Source organism: Myxocyprinus asiaticus, chromosome 4 (genome assembly GCF_019703515.2).
Source record: "Myxocyprinus asiaticus isolate MX2 ecotype Aquarium Trade chromosome 4, UBuf_Myxa_2, whole genome shotgun sequence".
Classification (NCBI taxonomy): Eukaryota; Metazoa; Chordata; class Actinopteri; order Cypriniformes; family Catostomidae; genus Myxocyprinus; species Myxocyprinus asiaticus.
Genome location: NC_059347.1, coordinates 52299734 through 52324660, shown reverse-complemented (window position 1 = coordinate 52324660; position 24927 = coordinate 52299734). Strand labels below are relative to the sequence as shown.

Genomic DNA, 24927 nt, shown 5'->3' with positions numbered 1-24927 from the left:
CTGAGGTTACCTGTGGGTTTTTCTTTGTATCCCGAACGTTTCTTTTGGCAGTTGTGGCTGAAATCTTTCTTGGTCTACCTGACCTTGGCTTGGTATCAAGAGATCCCTGAATTTTCCACTTCTTAATAAGTGACTGAACAGTACTGACTGGCATTTTCAAGGCTTTGGATATCTTTTTATATCCTTTTCCATCTTTATAAAGTTCCATTACCTTGTTACGCAGGTCTTTTGACAGTTCTTTCTGCTCCCCATGGCTCAGAATCTAGCCTGCTCAGTGCATCCACTTGTGAGCTAACAAACTCATTGACTATTTATACACAGACACTAATTGCAATTTAAAAAGCCACAGTTGTGGGAAATTAACCTTTAATTGCCATTTAAACCTGTGTGTGTCACCTTGTGTGTCTGTAACAAGTCCAAACATTCAAGGGTATGTAAACTTTTGATCAGGGCCATTTGGGTGATTTCTGTTATCATTATGATTTAAAAAGGTGCCAAACAACTATGTGATAATAAATGGCTTCATATGATCACTATCCTTAAATAAAAATTTCACAATTTCTGCCAGGGTATGCAAACTTTTGAGCACAACTGTATGTACTGATTATCATTGTCCCATGTCTGCCAAACATGTTGAGTGGTCCAAACAGCATCTGCAGCCTGAAACTGAACTTTTGGTCGGATTTTAGGAATGAATGCACTTAGTTGCACAGGAAAGCTATAGAATGCTCTCTTGCTCCCTATTTAGTGAATGACTTAACCTCCAGTGTGCTGTCTGTCTGCACTGGTCTCAGGACAGTTTGAAATGCACCTTATTTTCACCCTAACTCCATATAAAGCCCCTGAAAGCAACATGTAACAGTATAAGGATGGGCAAGAAGGAGGCGGGAACCGACTGAACAGTAAACATAAACTTTAATGATATAAATGAACTTAAAACAATATAAAACACAAACAAACAGACACAAACAATGTCTCTCTCGAACTGGCATCTCCGGCTGCCTTTTATCTCGCTCTCCCGCTGATCAGCTGACCAGCTGACAAGGACGGGCAAGGAGGAGGCGGGAACCGGCTGAACATTACGTTTAATGATAAAACACAACATAAAACATAAACGAACAGACACGTATGCAGCGCGGCCACTTGCGTCTCTCTCTCTTGAACAAGCATCTCTGGCTGCCCTTTATCTCGCTCTCCCGCTAATCAGCTGATTCAGCGCCGGCCATGCTCCATCACGGCCCAGCCACGCCCTCCTCCTCGTCACACAACATTTTTCATGTTTTGGATGAACCATTGATTCTAAATGTGATAATGCACAGTAGATATAGGTTTTCTAAGGAAAAAATTCATCAAAGTACACATTAGTGTACACTGTGTTTAGCAGTGTGGCGTTTCGCTATAAGTCTTGATTAACCTCTCACACTCTGCGGACCTGCGGTCCAAAGGGGGCATTATATCACAAAAAAAGTTTCTGCTTAAAAGTTCTACACATAGCACATAAATGGACAAGTCATATATCAAATGAAAGCTCTCACTCTCAGGAATCAATCAGAATACCAAAAATTATGGTATTACCATCTGATACGATCAACATTCCTTTTTTGTAAGGGTAAGCATATGTGAAAATCTATATGGGTTACTCAGCATAAGATTCAATGCAAAATTCTGCAAAACATAAACATTATGTTGCATCTCTGGAATATTCTGACCTGCAAAAGTTATGTGGTCCAAGGCCTCCTTCTCCATTGGGGTATTTGATGGTATTGTAGGGATGTTGGAAAGTCTCATTCCAGAAAAGACATGGCCTTCCCCCTTGAAGACTGGGCTGGTTCTGTCGGCCTCTGTAGTCCTCTCCATTTGCAGTATAACACTCTGAAAGACACAAGAGAATTTCACCACTACAGAATTTAATGTGTTGTATGTAATAGCAGCTGGTGCCAGCCAAACATCACTTTAGTCTATTACAATGGACTTCAGAGGATGAACTGATGCCAACTCCAACCATAAGACATGGGATATTTCATATGCCATTGCCTGAACCTTGGACTTAGGATAGACCTCACCGAAATTACCGGCCGGTTGAACTGCGATGCACCTAACTGATCTCTGCCTACATCACCTTGGTCTAATGATGGACTACACTCTTGAAATGGAATACATAGACTATCAATTAATTGCCAACAAAACCCTTCATCAGCCAACTAACAAGGACAATTGCATCTATGTGAACTTCTGCAGTTAATCCAGGATGGACTTCAAAGACATTAGTCATTAATCTTACAGTTCATACAAAATCTTTGTTTAAACACTGACCATTAACACTTACTTAGTTTAATCATTTTAAACCATGACTTGCCCTATACATATATAATATTGGCATTATATTCATGCTGTTTAGCCAGAGGGGAACTGGCCCCCACAGTGATCTGGTTTCTCCCAAGGTTATTTTTCTCCATTAACCAACATCTTATGGAGTTTTGTGTTCCTTGCCACAGTCGCCTTCGGCTTGCTCACTGGGGTTATAAATACAATTATTATTTAATTACTTATTTTTAAACACAATTCACAATCGTATTTTATCAAACTACACAATGATGACTCTAGGACATTATAGATATTACAGTTTCATATTCTGTTAATGCATGATCTTCTGTAAAGCTGCTTTGAAACGATGTGTGTTGTGAAAGGCGCTATACAAATAAAAATGACTTGACTTGTACGTTTGTGTTTTGTATGCACTGTATATACCCTAGAGACACATTTTATCAAGCTTTTTGCTAGAAAGCTGTTAGCCTGTACCAAAGTCCCTTTCAAGGCAAGACAGTCCAGTCAGCAGCCATCTTGGGAATGCTCCCAGGCAGCTATTTTCTATGAATACAAGCAGCAAAAAAGTACAGCTTGTATCTACTTGAATGGGGAAAGACCAAAATCTCCAAAACGGCTGGTCAAGATTACAATCAAATAACATATTTTAAATAAACTCTAAAATCTGACAACAGCTGTGTCATTAATTGTGCTTCTTTAGCTCAGATCACCAAAAAACATCCACCATATTGGGTGTTCCAATTTCTCCCATTTATTTTAATACAAGTGCCCCATCTCGAGCTAAATAATCTCTGGCTGCACTCTTGAAATGACAAAGCTGTCACAATGAATTTAGTCACTAACATTGCTCATTTATTATTAGCAATATTTTGTTTTGTTTTCATGTTAAAAGTACAATAAATACTGCATAATACTGTATCTAACATACACCCTAAATTTACCATTGTAGCCTAACATAATATTTAATACCATGGTAGACTTTAAAAAACCTTGAATTAACATGTAAACACATAAATCCACATTGTTTATTGTATATCAAAGCTAAAGTATTCCCATAGATCTTAAATTAATTAAGAATTTTACTGTAGTAAAATTAACTAACTATGGTATTTTGACAGAAACTATGTTTTACATGTTAAAAATCAGAATATGGGGTCTCAGCCTGTTAGCATGCTAGTCAGATGTTATTGTGTCTGTTAGCATGCAAGTTTGCTGTCCCAATATGAGTCATGTGTCACTGCAGGGAAGAGGTGGGGAGTAAATAATTACAATGGAACAAATAAATCAATCATGAATCAGGTTTATGATTCTGAAATTACATTTCTGTTATAACCTGCTTGCGAATTTCATAACTATTCTGTAAGTGTGCGAAAGCTAAGCTGAAAAAAGGGAAGAAAATGGAATGGTTTTCTTTACTAAAAGGGCTGGGAGAACAACTTAAACCAACTTAGACCAGCAAACCAGCTTGTGCCAGTTTAAGCTGTATTATTAAGTAATGTTGTTTTGTCTTATTCTAAATGGCAACCATGTGGAAGAAAAAAATTACTTTTTTCTCCAGCAAAAACAACAGCGATGCAGGACTTAAGCACAGTCAAAATAAACATGAGGGTAACCATACCATCAAAGGGTATCTGTTGGTATTTCTAAGCTCCAGACTTCAAAGCTTCTCTATTGGATTGAGTTCTGGTTTAAATATGGAAGCCGGTATGTGGTGAGAGTACATATTTAAATTCTGGCTTTTATATGTTAGGTACCTCAAAACCTGCTAGCAGCTCTTGATACCATCTCCATTTTGATCTAAAAACTTCTCTCCGAGATTTTCTGCTGGAGGAAGCCGACAAAATTAAAATGTGCAAGATTAGTCATGCCTTACTATTAAGTGTGAGAAACAGATACATTTTTAAGTCCTTTTTTACTATCAATCTCCACAGTCACTTTCACATTCTTCTTCTTTTGTTTTTGGCTATTCGTGTTCTTCGTGCATATTGCCACCTACTGTGCAAGGAGGAGAATTTATAGTAAAAAAGGACTTAAATATTGATCTGTTACTCACCCACAACTATCATATCGCTACTGAAGATTTAACCACTGGAGACTTATGGATTACTTTTATTCTGCCATTCAAACCCCAAGTAGGAACAATAGTAATAGTGATGCATGCTTTAGCAAGCAGTAGGCTACTAGTTAGTGAGTGAAGCATTTTTAAGCATAGGAACTTTGAAGATTCTGGGATAATTAGCCTCCGTTTTCCACATATAGTCTAGTTGCCTGGATATGGGTCGAACCCCTTATTCAGAGAAAGAGCAGAGCATCATTCAACAAATCCAAAAACTCTACAATCTCCCTAAACCAATATGCTGAACAGCGTTAATCAAATGTAATTAACATACCTGAGGCAAGACTTTCTCAAATGAATGCTCATTGATATTCATTTTGATTTGTGTGAGGCTTATTCGCCTAAAAAAGGGCAAATGCTTCACAGAGGCTTGTTATGAAAATGGGCACTGGGTGCAGCTACATATGCGGCAAGACATTTGCGCTGTTGCTCACACAACCAAAACAGTTGTATCCAATCAGAAAATACAGCTCTAAAAGCCACAGAACGCTTGGACGGTATCCAGACAGCATTGTGGATGTCATGCTCACTGAAATCAAGACTAAAGAAAACCAGGCCTCATTAAAATGTGAAATCACAAGCCTTGCTTTTTGGGTGTCATGTAGATTTTAATTAAAGTCATGCAGGTGGCAAGACTCAAAACCAGCGCCTGCTGTGACAAGAATACTGTTGGGTTTCTGATGGCCATGTTTTGTTTTTGTTTTTTCAAGCACCCTACTGTATGTAGGTTACTTTCACATTCTTCATCTTTTGTTTTTGGCGATTCACATTTTTTTTCATGTCGCCAGCTACAGGGCGATCTGTTTCTCACCCACACCTATAACATCACTTCTGAAGATATAGATTTAACCACTGGAGTCTAACAAATTACTTTTACACTGCCTTTATGTGCTTTTTGGAGCTTCAAAAGTTTGTTACCCATTCACTTGCATTGTGAGGACTAAAAAATTCTTCTATAAATCTTTGTTTGTGTTCAGCATAAGAAATAAAGTCATACACATCTGGGATTTCATAAGGGTGAGTAAATGATGTGGGAATTTTCATTTTTGGATAAACTCTCCCTTTAAATTTCTATCAGTTTGTCACACAAATCAAATGTATGGCTTCAGAAGACTTCAAATATAGCTATGGCTCACTTTTATGATACCTTTATGGTACTTTTTGTCATTTTGTAGCTTGACAGACCCAGTCCCCATTCACTTTTAATCTATGGCAAAGAGCAACCAGGATATTCTTCAAAAATTCACCTAAAGAAAGTCAGGTTTAGAGCAAATAATGACAGAATTTTCATCTTTGGGTGAACTATCCCTTCTACTCTTCTATAAAATTATGCAGATAATAATAAAGGTTGCGGTAAAACTTTATGGCAACATTTATGTCTTAGGCAGTGGACTGACATTCATAAAGGTTGGCAATAAATAATGCTTGACTGGATGGCGTTGTCATTCTGTTAGGGGTCGGTTGATGGCTTCTGCTGCAGCGCAGAGCCCAGGGACTTTACGGTGCATTGGTAAGTCACATATATCCCAGAGCAATCATGATTTCCTCTTTGTAATCTTGGATGAGTTACTGCTAGCCAAACCATGCGTTACTAATGGCATGAACGTCCTTCAGACCCACTCTCCTAAATGCACAGGACCCATTCCTCCACTTTATGCTTCTTAATGCACACCGTCAAAACTTTAAAGGAATAATTCATCCAAAAATTCTGTCATCCTTTACTCACCATCATATTGTTCCAAACCATAACTTACTTTGTTTCATAGAACACGAAAAGAGATGTTATGCAGAATGTTTAGTCTCACTCACCACTCACTTTTATTGTAGGCAGAAGATGCTACAAAAGTGAATGGTGACTGAGGCTATCATTTCTTAACATTCTGCCAAACTACCCCTTTAAGAGCAACTTCCCCACCCTAGCAGTGAGACATAACATTCTGCTGTCGCCTGTCGCAGTAGTGTTGGGCTATGAGCTGGTAAGACATCTTGCTCCTGTGGCTAACCTCTGCAAAAAAGGTTTCCAGACGGGATGACTGAAATAAGAAGGGCCCGGGGAAGGGTAGCAATTAGCAGCAACTTAACTTGATGTGGTCGGGAGGCATCGTTAATTTGCGGCATCGCAGGGAAGCAGTGAGTAGACTGGGAAGAACCAGATAAGAAGGGCCATCATCAAGATGAATGGGTAGTCAAAACCCAGTCTGGGTTTTTGAGCGCCGTTCAAAGAAACACCATTTTTGGAAGATACTATGGCTGCGCGACTTGACCAACAAACCATATTGCAATTATTTTGACAAAGTTTGTGATTTAACATACTGTATCACATTGCTGCTGTTAATAATAATAATAATAATAATAATAATAATAATAATAATAATAACAGTAATAATAAAAATGATTATTAAAGATTACAAATTATAATTGCATTACACAACAGTGATATGTTTCTTTTTACTTTCACTTTGCAATGTCAGGAGCCAATCACACCAAACACGTTTTTGTGTCTGTCTGTTTTTTCTTTCTTCAATTGTTTTTTTATAAATTCGCTAGATGGACGTCTTTGACTGTTGCACTGTGTCACACTGTTTTTTTTTTTTTTTTTCAGCGTCTCACACTGGAGCACCATTTTTTTAAATGCTTTGTCAGGTAAAAAAGAATGTTCACTTTTAAAAGTGTGTCTCGAGACAACTGCGTGTTGTTCTATTTGTTGCACTGCTTGTAGCCTTTAGTACAAGTACGTGTTTTGGTCTGAACAGCCCCTTAGGCATTCTAGTTAAACCTTTGAGCCTTTTATTTAGGTAGAAATCTTAAGGAAAACCTTTGGGTTCCACCTTATAAAAATTGAGAGTTCTGGCAAATTTGCAGCAAATTCGCCACTGATTATTTTCACATGCAAATGAGTTTTGTGGCAAACTCTTCATTGTTGCCACAGGTTTGCCACAGAAGTGTTTTTTGTGGCAAATCACAAGCATGTGAAAGTAAGAAAGAGTGGCAAATTGCAACAAATATGCAGAAAGTTTGCCAGAATTCTAGATTTTTTGTAAGGGCAGTGTTGCGTTATTAGATTTGTATAATAACTTGTAGTAGCAAAACTTTTTCGAATTACGTTCATATTATAGGCCTCTGTTATAAACAAACTGCATCACAGATTTACAGTATAAATGAACCAAACTCAGAGCACCTTATGAAATATAGTTCATGCGGGTCGAGCACGCTGCAAGCCGTTCTTAAGGCCACACCCACACAAAGTTTTCGAAACGCTCTGTTTTTATTGCAGGAAAATGGAGTTCTAGTGTGGATGAGAGATGTAAACATAGCTAAATTAATGTGTTTTCAAACTAAAATGTATTTGTGTGGACGTGGCCTAAGGCTGTTGATAACACCGCATCATGAGCATCATGTGTGCTTGGAGTATGTGTAGTAGACTACAGACAAAAAATAATACTCCTTCACACTGAAGCGAGCAGCGCATGTAGGATTTACATTTATTCAAATAAATCTTTTGCAATTTAATAATCACATTTTGATTTTATTTCAATTAATTGTGCAGTTTGAGAAGAAACATGACAGTGCATTTTTAGGATGAGCTATCCCCCTTTAGCTGATATAACAACCAGGGCCGTATTAAGCCCCGGGGTCATGGCATCCTCCACTGTATTCTCCCCCGTCTACGTTTTCGGGAAGGCGCACATTAAAACACGTTCAGTGGGAGACGCTGATGTAAACACAGAGAAGGTGTGCAATGGTTAAATCCGTCCGTGTAGCACATGGTGATTGAGTGCGAACGCCCCCCCCGCTCTGACGGCTGACAGAGGTCCAGTGAAACGTTAAGCCCTGGGGCCCCGGAGCACCTTAATATGGCCCTGATAACAACACCTCCAACTGTTCCCAACTCTGTCACCAAGCTCACCCTGTTACACCATGCGATGCCTCTGTTGTGGTTGAATCACAGGCCTTGATGGGAAACAGAGTCATGGCTGCATGAAAGAGCGAGTGAGAGAAAAAAAACCCTATAAAATGCAACTACATCAACAGAAAAAGAAGCTAGGATTGGGAGGAAGGGAGGAACCACCCCACAAAGCCAGAAACAAGAGGGTCTTTAAAAAAAAAACTAAAAAAAGATGAACAGAAGTGGATTATTTGCAAAGAGTTACTTGCCCTGTTATTATATTTGTAAGGATTCATTGCTAATTGCTTCCACATTGAGTCTTCAGATGCTCTCATCTTTGAATAAGGGACACAGAGAGGCTTGGTAGCCATGCGACCAGAACAGATGAAAAAACAAACACGGCCAAAACCAAATGAAAACTTATTTTGTCGTGTTTGTTGCCACAGGATGAGCCAGCCTTCACCAGGCGGCAAATTTTTCCATACGATTCAGGATTACTCCAGAAGAATAATGAATCAAAATATCAGTTCTTGACTTACATGACAGTAATAAAATGTGCAACTTCCGTCGTTAAAGGAATAGTTCATCCAAAAATGAAAATGTTATCATAATTTACATAAACCCGCATGTCTTTCTTTCTTCCAAGAAAACACATGTGATATGCAAGTACCAATGTTGTTTAGCATTATTAATATCAAAACCTGGTGTGACACATTTTTATGCATCTTATTTGAATATAGGCGAATGAGATTTGTAAACATTCAGCCTAAAATCCTTTTGTGTTCCATGGAAAAAATAAAGTCATACAGGTTTGTAACCACCTGAGAGAGTGTAAACGATGAAAAAAAAAAAAAAAAACATTTAACTACACACAGTGGTGGGTAGTAACATGCTACATTTACTCAGTTACATTTACTTGAGTACATTTTTGAAAATGTACTTTTAAGAGTAGGATTAATAGTTGGTACTTTTTACTCTTACTCAAGTACATTTCTAATGAAAAAAAAAACAAAACTTTTACTTCATTACAATGGGCAACATTCCTTTCGTTACATTACTGGTTTTAATGAAATAAGTTTGAATAAATACTTAATTTATTGAGAGATTTTTGAAAGGGACTTTTATGACAGCGGAACTTTCCTGCTGCGCTGTCACTCGAGTCGAGTCCACCACTGCAGCAGCAGCAAGCGCTCAAAACAAACACTTTCTTTCGTCATGCAATTCCTTCATTTTATACCAAGACAAGTGGATATTTAAAGAACATACTAGCAGCTCCAACTTAAGAAAACTCATGAGTTTTGGCGATTGTGATAACGTGAGCTTGTCTGTGTTGTGGTGATGGTCATTTTCAAGGTGATTCTGTAACTATGGGCTCTTCTGACCTTACATTTTTATATCAGTGTCTACTGTATAACTCCATGTAAACATCCACGTTAAGTGTAAATCCCTTTTGTTCTGCCTATCACGTGCGTGCATGACTTCTGGAGGGCATCTCTGCGCATGCACACTGCACAGCAACTTTGCGTTTGACAGACGTGACGCAATTTTCTCATGGACAACAGAGAACAAGCTCTTAACTTAAAAAAGCCTAACACACTTCCAAATACAGAGATAAGATGCAGTTTACACTTACTATACAAAACTAATGATCAAAATTCTTTCTACACCGAAAATACTGTAACTACACTGAACTAAAAATCCATACAGGACTTTAAAAAACTGTAAAATAGCGAAGGTAACCATTAATAAAGCATGCTTGCTTTGTTTTACTCAGCATTATATATGATTGGGCCTGTGGAATATTATGTTTTTTCACCGTAATAATTGCTAGAAACTGGTTTCTAAACTTCTCTTCTAATTTACAGATTTGTCCAAACCTGACAGTGAAATTTCAGCCATAAATTAATGTTCTGTCATCATTTCCCGCCCTCATGTTGTTACAAAAATCCCGCATGACGTTCTGTATTTTGTGGAACCCAAAAGATGTTAGACATAATGTTAGAGACTGACAGTCTCAGTCACCATTCCGATTTAAAATACAGTATGCAGGAAAAAACATGCAGTGAAAGTAAATGGTGACTGAGGATAACATTCTGTCTGATATCTGCTTAATTGTGTTGCATTGATGAAAGAAAGTCATACAGGTTTGGAATAACATGAGGGTGAACGATGAAAGAATTTACAATAATAATAAAAATAATTATTATTAAATTATTATTATTATTCTGTAATACATGTTAAATGTGTATTAAGTAATGGCATATTGGGGCGTAATCACCTATTATGTTACATATGAAAGTAAATAGTTACTCGCTACTTGAGTATTCTTTTAATTGGACACTTTTTTACTCTTATTCTTAACATCATTACTTTTACTTCTACTTGAGTAATTATTTTTTTCAAGTAATTGTACTTTTACTTGAGTACAGTTTTTGGCCACTCTACCCACCTCTGACTACAAACCTTTCTGAGGTTATTTGCATAGTAAAACCCAAAATCTTGCAGGTAGATTCTGTTTTAATGGCTAGGGCACAAGGAAGGGGTGTGAGGTAATTCAATAGGACACTGTGCTTCCTCTGGGTCTTGTTCTGCGTCACATTAGATCCAGTGAGGAAACAACAGCAAGGACTAACACAATTTCCCCCTCCAACTAGCTTAGCCATCCTTGTGCACAGCAGAGGAACGTGACAGGGCTATGAGACAAGCAGTGAAAATGATTATGCATAAAAGTGACAGTGCCAAACCATCTGCTCATCTGCCACATCATATGAAACACTCACCAAGCCTGTCTGCCTCAAGGGCTGCTCATTCAAAATGAACAGACAACAATTGGACAAACTTCAATGACAAAGTACCACTTTAGGTCTGGCTACAGAGGCTTCTTAGATGTGTTTTTGGGAGATAAACTATTATCAGATGCAGTTCACTGTAAACAGACGTGATTTTCAAGTGCAATAATGACATTTCTTATGTCCCCACCAAGGTAAATTATTGCTTAGGGCTGGGCAATATTACAAATATTTACAATATATTTGCAATGATTTTGCTTTCGATATGAAACTAAGCAACACTGTGAATATCGCAATCAGAGACCGAAACGTTCCAAGGAACTAAACCGAAAACTGAAAACAAATTAAATGGTTTGCAGAATGTAACCAAAAATGGGAAATAAGTCTCTTTCAATTGTTCCGGAGTGAAAACTATTTTTAAATGTTTAAAATTTTGTTCCGGTACTTTCTTCATGAAGTCTAAACGGTTTATCACACTAAATTTTCACTAAATTTTCGGAATTACACCACTTTTGGCTATCAACTTTGGCTATTAACAGATTTTATATGGCCAGATGTATTTTTGAAATATTTTAAATATTTTGGGGGATATATTTATTATTAAGGGTACATTTATTAAAAAGACATTATTTTATACCATATAGGATATTTTTGTTTGTTATGATTTTATTGTGCTTTTTTTTTTTTTTTTTGGCCATTAAGTTATTTATGTATCCAGTATCCTTGTCTTGCGAATTGCAAGTATGAGAATGTTAAGATGCATTTGATCTTAATATTTGTTACAAAAATAGCTTTGGGTTTTGAGTTGGTAAGTTTGATTAATACAGTTCAAATGGTTTTAATGCATTGGTTCAAAAGTGAATACCTGATTTAACTATTCATTTGCGTCATCACTTAAAATATGTTAAAATATTTTAATTTAACATGTATGTAAATATTGCTGTTTATTATTAAGTATATTAATATTGGTTCTGTTTAAATAAAAAAATATTAAATATTGTTTAGAGAAAATTTTACATTTAGAGGAAAACAGTATGAAAAACATGCTTGAATATTTTATTCTAGGTTTTAACTGTATTTTACTTCTTGCTTTAAACATTTTGAATCTACTTTTGTCAAGGTGATGGTTCCAATTTCATAAAAAAAAATAAAATAAAGAAAATCCTTCAAATTTAATGAGTAATATTTCAAATTAAATGAGTCATATTAATTCAAATATATATATATATATATATATATATATATATATATATATATATATATATATATATATATATATATATTACGTTTTATTAATTTAATTTAGTAAAACATTACACAGTTCAATTTGATAGAAAAACATTACACAATTCAATGCCCAGCCCACTTCTACCTGGAGCTAATACTGCCTCTACCCAGTTTAAAGAAATAGTTCACCCAAACATTAAAATTCTGTCACCATTTACTTACTCTGCTGTTGCTCCAAACCTGTATGACTTTCTTTCGTCCATGAAACACAAAAGGAGATGTTAGGCAGAATGCTAGGCTTAGTCACCATTCAGATTTTTTACATCTTTGTCCATATACAATGAAAATGAATGATTACCAAGGCTAACATTCTGCCTAATATCTCCTTTTTGTGTCCCATTGAACAAAGAAAGTCGTATGGGTTTGGAACAACATGAGGGAGAGTACATGATTACAGAATTTTCATTTTTAGGTTAACTGTCCCCTTTAAGAATGCAAGATAATCTCACTCCCTTAATGCAAAAACTCTGAAGTCCAGCACACAGTTCTGGGAACAGTAATCAAAGCACTGTGGACCACCTCAGTCTTAACCTGGATGAACCTTTACTAACCCCTCTATGGTTTCCTAATGCACCGTGGATTATTCAATCCTGTTTCCTTTAATGGGAAAAGTGAGTGGTGTGTGCTGCCATGTGCAGCCTTTGAAGTGTATAAATAGAATACAAAACACCTCAGGCAGCTAATAGGCAAATGTAGTTGTTGCAGCTTTCCTGGTAGGTGACATTAAATGTGAAACGTCTTCATTAGAGGTGGGAAAAGAGTATTTTGGTGTTGTTAAGATAATGTGTGTAATCTTCTTGTTAAAATTGTAAAAATAAAAAAATAAACTTTTATTTTTGCAATTCCATTTGGTGAAGCTAGTGGCGCAGAAATTACACACTTCAGCTTTATTGTTCCATCATCAACCACAACAGAAGTTTATGAATAAGAAAAAGCTGAATGGTCACATATGAGCTGGCTTTGGGTGATTAATAACAAAGGTCTTAAATGAGCAGTCAGAGTGGTTTAGCTGGTGTGCTGGCCAACTCAAACAAGTCCCTGATACTGTGAAATTGTTATTTCATGCGTAGACATCCACTCTTGCAGCAGGGATCTGCATCTGGGCCCGTAGCATCCTGCGGGATGCGCTTTAGATGTTTTTTAAAGAAAACTGTGACAGAATCCACAAGGTTTTGTTGCTATCTTTCATCTTTGTAAAAGTGGGATCACAAGAGGTTAAATAAATACAAGTGGGAAAAGCAGACTAACTCAGCACACGCTACTGGCACCACCCCAAACCGACATGGACAGAAAGTAAACAAGAGGGTAATTACACAGATGAGTAATGTTGCAGTACCATGGCACATAGATGGTATCAAATGGTAACACCATGGTACTTTTACATATTCCATGGTTCTAGATAATTACGAATACCAAATACCATGTTATTTACATGGTAGTCCAAAGTACTTAACATGACATTACCATGGTACATCATGTCTAGAAACTAAGGTATTACCATGGTATCATGTAGCTCTGGGCCTATTTATTAAAATCAATGGATTATCTAAAACATTATCCATTACCACATGATTATGATTTTTTTTTTTTTTTTTTTTTTTTTACTGAATTTTCAGCAAAAATAACTTTACTGTGATATACACTGTTTTCATGACAAAATATTACCCAAAACGTGCAATAACATTTTGGTAATACGTCCAACCCTAATGATTCATATACCATGGCATTTACACGGTACTTCAAGGTATTCCAAAAATAAAATGGCAATACCATGGTACTTTTTTGCAGATGCTGAGATAAGGAAACAAATAGTTGAATCTTTGGGTTAGAAGCATCATTGCTAAACCGAACCACAAGTGGTATCTGATGGTAATACCATGGTACTTTGAGATATACCTTGGTACTGAATAGCTGCCATATTCATATACCATGGAATTTACATGTTACTCCAATGTACTTTAAAGAGTACCATAGTATTACCATTATTCATGTAAAAACATGGTAATACCATGGTACATTTTTGTAAATGGTCAGAATAGTTGGTCAGAAGCATCAGAAATGTTAATCCTAAGCACAAGTTGAACAGTGTCAGATGGTAATACCACCGTGCTTTAATATATATTTAGTACCATGGTACTGAATGGCTACCATATTCATATACCATGGTATTTAAATGGTACTTCAAGATCCTTAAAAGAATACCATATATGTACCATTTTAAAAAAAGACATGGTATTCTTATGGCACCATGTCCAAAAAACAAACAAACAAAAAAACAAAACAAACAACAACATGGTAATACCATGGTATTTTTAGTTAATGATGATATAAGGAAAGAATTCTAGGGTCTTTGGGTCAGAAGCATCAGAAATGCAAAACTATAGGTGGTATCAGATGGTAATACAATGGTACTTTGATATATACCATGGTACTGTGTATGAATGTTGTAGTCATTCAGTACCATGGTATATATCAAAGTACCATTGTATTACCATTGTATTGTAAGTACCATTTTACATGCTAAACACGAGGTATTTTGAAGAATTCCAAGGTATTACCATGGCACATGTTCAAAAATCATGGTACCATGCCAAAATGAATGTGTTAATACCATGGTACTTTTTGCAAGGTTGGATAAGAAAATTTATTTTAGGCAACTTGAGCCAAAGGTACAAAATTAGTGTGTTTGGGTTAGATACATCAGAAATGATTAACTTAACCACAAGTCACGCCAATACACAAAGCAAAGAGAAAGGGAGATTCACAAACAAAAGGACAATAAAAAAACAGACAGGAAAGAAAGAGAAGGAATGATCTTATCATCATTCTTCTCTTTTCAAGTACCCTAATTTTCCCCCCATGCTGATTGTGAGGTAACAGCCGGTTTTATTTATATTTCCTTTTGTTATGTTGAGGGTCGCAAAGTCGAGACTCATAAAATTAACAGCAAAACAAAGAGATAGCGCCCACACTCGGGTCATGTTCACTTTCCAAAACTACTCAAGCCAGCCTACTCGAGTGCAATCCTAACTGCCAGATGAGCTTGAATAAAAACACAAAATGGGAATCTGAGACTTATGTGTGGGTTGTGTAAATGTGTACTAATGTACACTGTACTAATGTACACTAGAGAGCCTAAATATGCTGTCTAACTTGTCAGCATTACCAAAGGGTGTAGATAGTTGCAGTCACAACATCCTGAACTGAGACCAGTTTTGAGCTACTTCATATTCTAGCTCAGTATCAGCATACACAGGGTCCAAAATTAACTGCCAATGGTGGTTAAACTGAAAATATCAATGTGATTTACTGGTCAATTCCCTTTGGATATTTCACACGACCATATATAGTGGTTTCCTGGTGAAATGTTGCTTCTAACAAAATCTTTTGTTTGATTTTAAATATCACAATGACTGATTTGGTTGTATTGTTATATTCATAAAGGTGTCATAACATAAGGAGTATGTCACCACATCAAGTACTGGTGTTATATAATGCTAAATATAACGGCTTTTGTTTTTTCAGACGTGCGACAATCACTTTTTTTAGTGGATGGTTTGTATCGCATTGATATGATTCACTCACGTCACTTTTGTCAGATAAAAATGGTTCCCTCTCCCTAATGGCAAAGCAAGTGGCTATATGTGGGTGTATTCTTATTGTATAAAAGCACACTTGAGTAAAACAACTCCTACGAAAGCTGGTATACAGAGAGATCTCATACAGACAATGTGGCAGTGAAAACATGCATGAATTAGCTTCTTCCCACAACATTCCTCCCTTTTCAGCATCATCCTCTGTCTCAGCTTCTTGTTCTCCATTTCCCTCCATCCATTTTATAGGAGGAGTGAAAGAAAGGGAGCAGTTTTAAGCTGTAGACTGCCGTCATGTTGTAAGATTCATCAGGGAGGGACACTAGAGCTCATTGTTCCCCAAGGACCTCATGCTAATGTCATTTGCACCCTCTCTCTTACATCAAGACCTCAGCGGAAATCCGCCCTCAGACACTTGATTATTTTAAGCACTACTACATAAGAAACCACCACTGGAGTTCAAGGACACAATACTCAAACTTAAAAGTAACTACTCTTGAATTCCTAACTTCTAGTAAATCGAATTTAAAAGACTGTATTTTAGACGTTCCACTCCAGTGAATCTAGATATAAGCCATGTCCACATTAATACATTTTCAGTTGTATATGTTTACTGCTCTCATCCACACTAGAAAAGTGTTTTCCTCCATTGAAAACAGAGACTTGCGAAACACTCTCTAATACCACATACTTTGGAAAACATTACGAAACTGAAAGCTGGATTAAAATGTATTAGTGTGTATTAGTATTAGTTACTAAGAGTATCAAAGAGTTCATATTTTACTTTTTTTTTTCTTTTCTTCCTTGAGGTCCACTCAGAATGCTAGTCAAGGTTTCTCAAACTGACCACTTTCCACCCTCTCGCTTACTGCTAGAAATAAACAGCTTTTGTTTAAGACCTGTAAATGTTCCCTGTGCATATGAAATAAGTAACAACACTCACTAACCAGTTGTCGGTTCCAAAATAGTTGGTGCTGCCCCATCCTTCAATAACAACCTTTTTACAAAGCCGACATTACATTGTGACAGGTTCACAAAACAATTTGTACAGAAATATGCTGCACAAACTGTTAACATCACACTTGATCAGGGACTTTGTAAAAATAAAGTTAAGACGATCTTTCCTAATGTTGGAATTCTTAAGAAAAATATGCAGAGCCGTAGGTGCTACACACAGCCAGGAACTAGGAATGTGCACAGTTACCTTTTTTTAACATTCGGTTAACCGCGAGTCGGGAAGCAGGAAAACTGTCACTGCCTGCACACTTTCAAAAAATTTATATACTAGATGACCAAGTACATAGTGTAACTGCACAGCCCATAGTGCATCATTTGGGACATAGCTCAAGTCGTTTGGGCAGTAGGAAGTTTTGAGTTCTGAAAGTAACAGTATGTTTTCATTACACACTCTTTTAATTCAAAAAGATCTGGGGAAAATGAGATTTTCCATGAAATTACCCCTTTAAGTGTTCAAACTGCATTTTTGTAACAGAGGTCGGTAACCATTTTGACATGGAGTGCCATTTTTTATTTTGTGGAATCTTAAATATTTCTTATATTATGTCATTTTTATCATGTAATCACTAGCATGCAATCAAAAGCGAGAGCAGAGCAGGCTATTTTATTTTCGCACCTGCATTTCAATCTACATTTTGATGTAATCCTTCCTCATGATCACGCAGCGTGTTTTCATGAGCTGAATGGGAGGCTAAACAGTATTAAAGTGTGATGAGACTCATGCTGTGCGTTCAAGCCATTAGCGCATCACAAGCCGATCAACTATTTAGTCCTTTTCGGTGAATCACACCTGCAAAATCCTAAAACTTTATTTCCAGGTTTCATTTATAATTTCAATATACTCAGATTTTTTAACTCCAGCATGTGGGTTTATGTTTTCTCTTTCAATCGTTTAATGTAATTTAGAATGTGAACATGGTTAAAGGAGGGTTTTCCTTGTGGAACTCAGACCACTTTTTCACTGTGAAGCGTGCAGCACATGCAGACTATAAATTTATATAATTAAATTGCAGCCGTTTGCAATTTAATAAGCACATACAGTATAGACAACTGCTTATCCAGAAGTAAGAAGTTGTCATCAAAAACATACAAACTAAAGTGCTTCATTCGGTTTTCCACCAAAATAAAAGCTCAATTTAAGTAGAGGAGTGAAATTGAAGAAATTATTAACAGAAACTTTTTACTACTGTATAGTAAAATTTAATATTCAATGTAATGTTAAAGGGGTCATTACATGCCTTTTTTATTATTTTAATACATTCCTTGAGGTTCACTTGTCACCCTGTTTTTTCCACAAAAAAGTAATATATTTGAAAAACGTGATCATTTTCTACCCTCATTTTGACCCTCTGTCAGAAACGCTTGGTTTTGGTGCTGCTTCTCCTTTAAGACTTGGCAGTGATCGTGCTCTTGACTGACCTGCTCTCTCCTTACCACCTCACTGTTCACCACTACTGGGCAGGGCTACGGAAGTGATAAGGTAAAGTAGGCATTAATGTGTTGTTGTGGAGGCAGTCAGATGCAATTGACAACCACAGTCTTACATCACAATGTGGAGGAAGAAGAGAATGAGTCGTTTTGGCAACTTGGCTTAAACAAATTATTTTTTTGCAGTGAGAAGAAAGTTTTGAGTTCTAAACTCAGTATGTTTTATAATACAATGACCTCTTATATATCAAAAGATCAAGGATTTGATTCTTCATGTCATTACCCCTTTAAAAAATAATAGTATTAAATAATAATAATAATAATAATATAGACATAATAATTATATACTATTTAAGCAATATCTCACAAGCAAGAGTGTTGTTGTGCTAAATGAAAGTTGTCATCAATGCTTTCATTAATACTGTGATCTGTATTTGACATAAAATAACTCCAAAGATGTGTTTTGGAATGTGCTGTCAGGATCTTTAAAAAAAAAAAAAAAAAAAATTGTTGTTCTGTTTTCAATTGATTTAAGTTCTATGAATTTATTATATCTTTTTTAATTTATTTATTTATTTATTGGATCATGATAAAATTTAATTAAACTTTAAAACACTGAATTTAAATATAAATAAATACATGGAAAGCATGCAATTTGAGAGAAAATAAAACAGACTTCAAAGGGCCCTAGTTAATGAATAATGGTTTTATGTATAATTCAGAAATTGTTGATTTTGTAATTGTGTTACCATATCTTTTCACTGATAAGAGTCCACTTGAAATGTAAAAATCCATGTTGCTCTGTCTGCTGAATCAAAGTTTGGTTCCACTTGCATGAAACACCTCATTGAGGAGAGTTGTATATTATTACACATGCACATACAAACTCACACTTGTTTCGGTCGTCCTATTTTTGCTTAGGTTTATTGTTATGGCAAGAATGTTAATTATTTGTGGTTTTAGGCAAGCCAAATATGTGTCGGGTGCATTGAAGAGCATGTGTGTGCAGTGTTAGGCCCTCTGATACTGAGAAAGAGTGATTACAGGCAACACCTGAGAACAGTTTCTGTCTCAGGTTACCTTATAGCAAACAATCTTCCAATTCTTCACAATGCTGAAATACTGCAAAACAGCATTTTTTGGTTTTAGCATTTCCAAATTTTTGGTAACTGTTTTCAGTGGAGTTTCTTAGTTCAGAATCAGAATCAGAATGAGCATTAAGTGCACATAGAACATTACAGTGAGACACAGAATATAAAAAAATGAATTCTTCATTGGGAAGAATATGTACAATGGTTAAATCAATCAAGGATATATAAACAGATGCATACATAATTTCTTCTCTCAACTCAAGTCCACCCTTTCTCTACACAGTTACACTGCAAAAAAAACAATTTACTTACTGAGTATTTTTTTTTTTTTTTTTTCGGCGAAATATCTAAACATCCTTCAAAAAAGTAAAAATTATTTGAGAAGCAAAATGACATTTGGGGCAGTATTTTAGGACTGCTATGCCTTAAGCGCAGCACTATGCGATACGTCATATGCACAAAATCTGTGGGCATGACCATGAAGTTTTGATATTTTCATGCAGGCATGAGCTAAATCTAGGCACAAGTGGGTTGGCAAAATTACGCATGCAAAGCTCTAAAGGGCTGGGTCAAGTGTAGGGCTGCACCTAACGATTATTTTTTTATCGATTAATCTAACGATTCTTTTTCCGATTAGTCGATTAATCTAACGACTAATTTACCGATTATTCTAAACATTTTTTATAATTATTACTTGATTAATGTAACAATTAATTAACCCAAAATAAATATAAAAAAACTTGTCTCATTAATATTTCAATATTTTATTAAATCGTCTTCTCTTAAACACAAACAAATGTACAAGAAACAAAGTGTGCACTGCAGGGCATTATTCTGCAACAAAAAACAGTGTTACTATGAATGCAAACTTTAATACAGTGATAAAGACACTCTATTAGCATAACATAAATATATATATATATATAAATAAATAAAATTTTCCAACATTCTTTTGAATGTCCATGTACTAAAATAAAATATTTGATGCCATGAGTGTACCTTCATTTACTATTACTATTATTTTGAATGGCCATGGAAAATGAACCAATGTGATAATTTTACCTGGTCGCAAAAAGTAGTCCGTTAATTTACCTGATGAACTTTCACCTTTTGCTGACCCTTTATGCTTCGCAGAGCTAATGTGTGCTTCTAAATCACTTGCACCTTTATTAGCAACTGACAAATAAGTGCCAGCTTTACATGTCATACATTCTGCTTCCCACGGATCTTGACCTGGACGAAAGCATGGGAATTTTTTGTGAAAATCTTCTGTAAATTTGCACTTTCGTTTGGGCATTGTTTCCACTCAGCTGTCATTTGCTGCTACGGTCAAGCAAATGTTTGATGCCGAACAGCACTTCGCGCGTTCGCGGAGAGATTGACAGGCAGGAATTTGGCCAGTAGTTGCTGCAAGCATCTTATAATCGACCAATTGGTGTGCGAGAAGGCGGGACTACAAAGAGGGGTTAAAGCAATGCAAATATGCGCGCGCACACTATGAAGTATTAGACCAGATGCGCATCATAATGCAACTAAAGCCGAATCCCGGACATTTTCGCAAATTCAGAAATCCCGGCCAGACCATATTTATCTGACAAAAGTGACGTGAGTGAATCATATCAATGATTTTTTAAGGTCCTAAAAAGAGGACATGTCCGGGAAAAAGAGGACGTATGATCACCCTACGTTAGCAGCGGTGCGGAAATTACTTTTAACATGGGGGCGATGAGGAAACATTTAGAAAATCAATTTAAAGTGACTACTACTAACAGAAACACGTGTTGTAATACTAATATGTCATGCTTGGGTGGGGACAAAAAGTAAAGAGGACTTAAAGTGCTGCCATGCTGCCGTCTTGACAAAGCGCTCTGGGATGCTTTCGCTTCAAGTGTTCGTTCATGGCGGTTGTACTGCTGTGATAAGCCATTTCCAATTTGCATGGCTTACGCAGCACCATACTGTTGGGTCTCTGGCTAAAATACTCCCACGCTTTAGATGACTGTAGGCGAGTTTTTTTTAGCTGCAGCTTGTTCTTCGGGGGAATCCATACTTAAACCGGGCGCTGCCATTTTAATTGCTCCATTGCGACGCGCCGACGCATGTCATGCAAATCGACGTATTTCTGTAATCGATGACGTCGATTACGTCGATGAATCGTCCCAGCCCTAGTCAAGTGTAATTTAATTCGGAGGCTTTTCTCTGGTAATTGCCCCATCTGCGTTCTGTTATATATTCTATTTCCTGTCAAGCAATGTCGAAATAAATGAAGACTGTTATAACAGATAAACGGACAGGCAAACTTCCCCTGAAATACTTCAGGGGAAGTTTGTGTTCCCTCCTGCCTCCGGGCTGCGATGTTTGTTTTCTCTATCAGCCTGTCTCACCTGCAGTCTTGACGGTGTTACAGGATGCTTGAAACATGTTTTGCTGCTCTCAATTGTTAATTGTTTTGTAATGGATATCTGTTTAATGTTTGAAGCTTAATTTCTGTACAGTGTCCTTGAGCTTTGGAAAGGTGCTATACAAAATAAACGTAGTATTATTATTATTAGGCTATTATTATTGGTCCACTGACATCATGGTTTTAAAAGTGATTTAAAGTTCTTTATTTTCATCTGCTGGTGGAATCCTGAAACTGCAAATGCAGAACTGATTTTAGACTTTGCGCCGGGATTAGCTTAGCTTCTCAGACGTCTTAGCGCAATGACCTATTACTCAGGAAAATAGCAAATTGCGCTTTTCGGCACTTCATTAACTTACAATACACCTGCGGTTTGCATGAATACACCCACAGACAGTGCAAACACTCCCACCCATGGCCACTTGCAATTTGAATTATATTTGCAAAAAGTCTTACCATGTTAAGACCAGCAAACCTTTTTAGGCTAGTTAAAGCTGCCTTTTTTTAAGCAGGAATGGTCCTTTTTTGTGCTTTTATGCTAGTTTATGCATGTTAAAATTCACACAAGAACGTTTTCCATTTAAAATGGACACTGATTTTTTCAAACTTTGATTAGGGTTCTTAGCGTCATCTTTGATTTTTGACGGGAATGACAATGAGGCTGTGATACACTTACAGTCTCTTCAATGGATGGTATTGTTTAAAATGTTTTGAATCGTTCCAATGATGAAATATGGGGAAAAAATTCAAGAAATTTAAATTGACAAAAAACTACAGAAAACATGAATTGTGGAAAATGAGATGTGATCTACAAGCTTTATACAGCTTTATACAGTGGATGACATTGAAGAGACTGTAAGTCTATCCCTCAGAGCCTCGCTTTCATTCACATCAAAAATCAAATGTGGAGCAACGGTGAATAAAATTAGCAACATAAAAGAGATAAATGATGCAGCCATCTGAATATGAAGGTTTTGGGCACTGTTAACGGAACATGTTTCAATGTGTTTCTGAACATGTTTCTGCAATATGAGAACATAAAAGCAGATAATAGTTGTAATTAAATGCCCTCAACATTGTGGGGGTCAAAACCAATACAATTGCTTTTGACCCCCCCTTTATGATGTTGCCAATAGTGAACCAAAATTGAATGTCAAACTTCTGGAGCCTTTTACTTGCTCCATTGGAGCTGAAATTAAACATGTCACGAGGAGGTTTTGGGGGAAATACTTCATTTCATTTTATTCTGTTTTCATTTTCCAACAATTTCAATCACTCTAGGCCATGTGTTTTCATTAAAACTAATTACACAGAGTGTAGTGTGAGAGCAAAATGCAGATAAGTGGTTACCACACACTGCAGGTACAGGCATTACCCAAAAAACTCAACAATCTCACGCCTTTTGCCTCAGGCGGGAATCAGCGCATGCATGCATAGTGCACAAACATCTACCATCTGTAGCCAATGCTTCTATACGCTGCGCTGAGAACAGATATGAGGCTCATTGGTTCTGGAGGTCTCTTCTGTAGAACAAAAAAAGGAGATGCCAGGCAGAATTTTAGCCTCAGTCACCATTCACTTTCACTGCATCTTTTTTCCATACAATGAGAGTGAATGGTGACTGAGGCTGTCAATCTGCACATCAAAAAACACATTTTTAGTTCATTATTTTTATGAACTAAATGTATGTAAAGACTTAAAAAAAATAGAAAAAAAAATAAGAAGAACAGTTTAGACCTATATGTTGCTCTTAAAAGACTATTAAAGAAAATCTTTCCTCATGCAACTATCTGATTCTACTTTCGAAGTTCTTGCAGACAAGCATTGTTCACTTTCCTACTGTTGTTTTCACTATCATTTTTGTCTATCATTTTGGTTTTGGGGTAGATAACCTCCTGATAATCATATCATTCTTTGTTACACCATATCAGGTCCACTTACTCGACAGTCCCTCGCTAAACAAACACCATATGAAATGTGTATCAGCCTTTCGTGAAAGGATAAGCAGACAATCTGCAACAAACAAAAGCAGCAACACAAGACATACAACCAACAACATGTCTTTCCTTTCCCTCATGGCCTGCCAGTAAAACCTGCTCAGAGATATTGTGAAGAATAAAAGAGTGAAGAAACAGATGGAAGAGAGAGCGAGAGAGAGCAAACGAGAAAGGCAAAAGGCGTGAGAAAGTCCAGGGCATCCTTGTGTCCTCCATGAGAACGGGATCATTTTCAGGGATCTATTGAGAACATGGAGATCCAGTTACATGGCACTAACAGTGACCTGCTCAAATTGGACCTGAGGAAGCACTCTATGGGTCCACTGTTAAATAGACCCCATTCATTCCTAATACACAGAAAAGAGTATACGCCAGCACTCAGATAAGATATCCAGCCATTGAACCCTGCTGATTTCATACTCATTGGAAAGCAGTAAGAAAAAGCCACAACATTGGTGGGTGAGGGTGAGTAATTTTGCATCATGGTGGTAACTGTATGTATCACAGTATAGTTATTCTTTGCTGGATATTAAACAACATGAAAAAAGACACCATTAAGTGTCATTGCATCTTTTTTCCAGGCTGATCTCATGAAAATGATGTGACTGGTGACATTTTAGCAAAATGCTACTACGTGGTTTCTTACAAGTATAGCAGCAGTTCCGAAGTGAAATGTCCACAGAGTAACTCTAAAAGCAGGTTAAATTTCCTTCCAAACAGAAGAGGTTTTTAACGTTAAAGCTCTTTCGAGTTTTAAATCAACAAAACCTACCTCCCTACCCTAAACCTTAAACCAAACCGATTGTATGATAAAAGCAAATGTGAGATAAAAAATTTAAGATGTCATTGTGTGGTGCTTCTATGAGACTTTTGGCTCATGCGTCGACTCACGTTCTCTCCAGGATTCGTATCACGATCCTTTGCATCTTAAGTGCAATGCTTTATCAGTTCAGCTACTGCGCAATTTGATAACGCTATAGTAAAAATGTTCAGATGT

At 36.6% G+C, this 24927-nt stretch overlaps 1 protein-coding gene across 2 annotated transcripts in view; it reads right to left on the bottom strand.

Annotated features, from left to right (window-relative positions):
* Positions 1-24927, bottom strand: part of LOC127437044 (kremen protein 1-like) — a 94120-nt gene that overhangs the window by 52287 nt on the left and 16906 nt on the right. For both annotated transcript variants that reach the window (XM_051691692.1, XM_051691698.1), the window contains exon 2: positions 1710-1872. In XM_051691692.1, coding sequence (XP_051547652.1) covers positions 1710-1872 — 163 coding nt within the window. The remainder of the gene's footprint in view (positions 1-1709; positions 1873-24927) is intronic.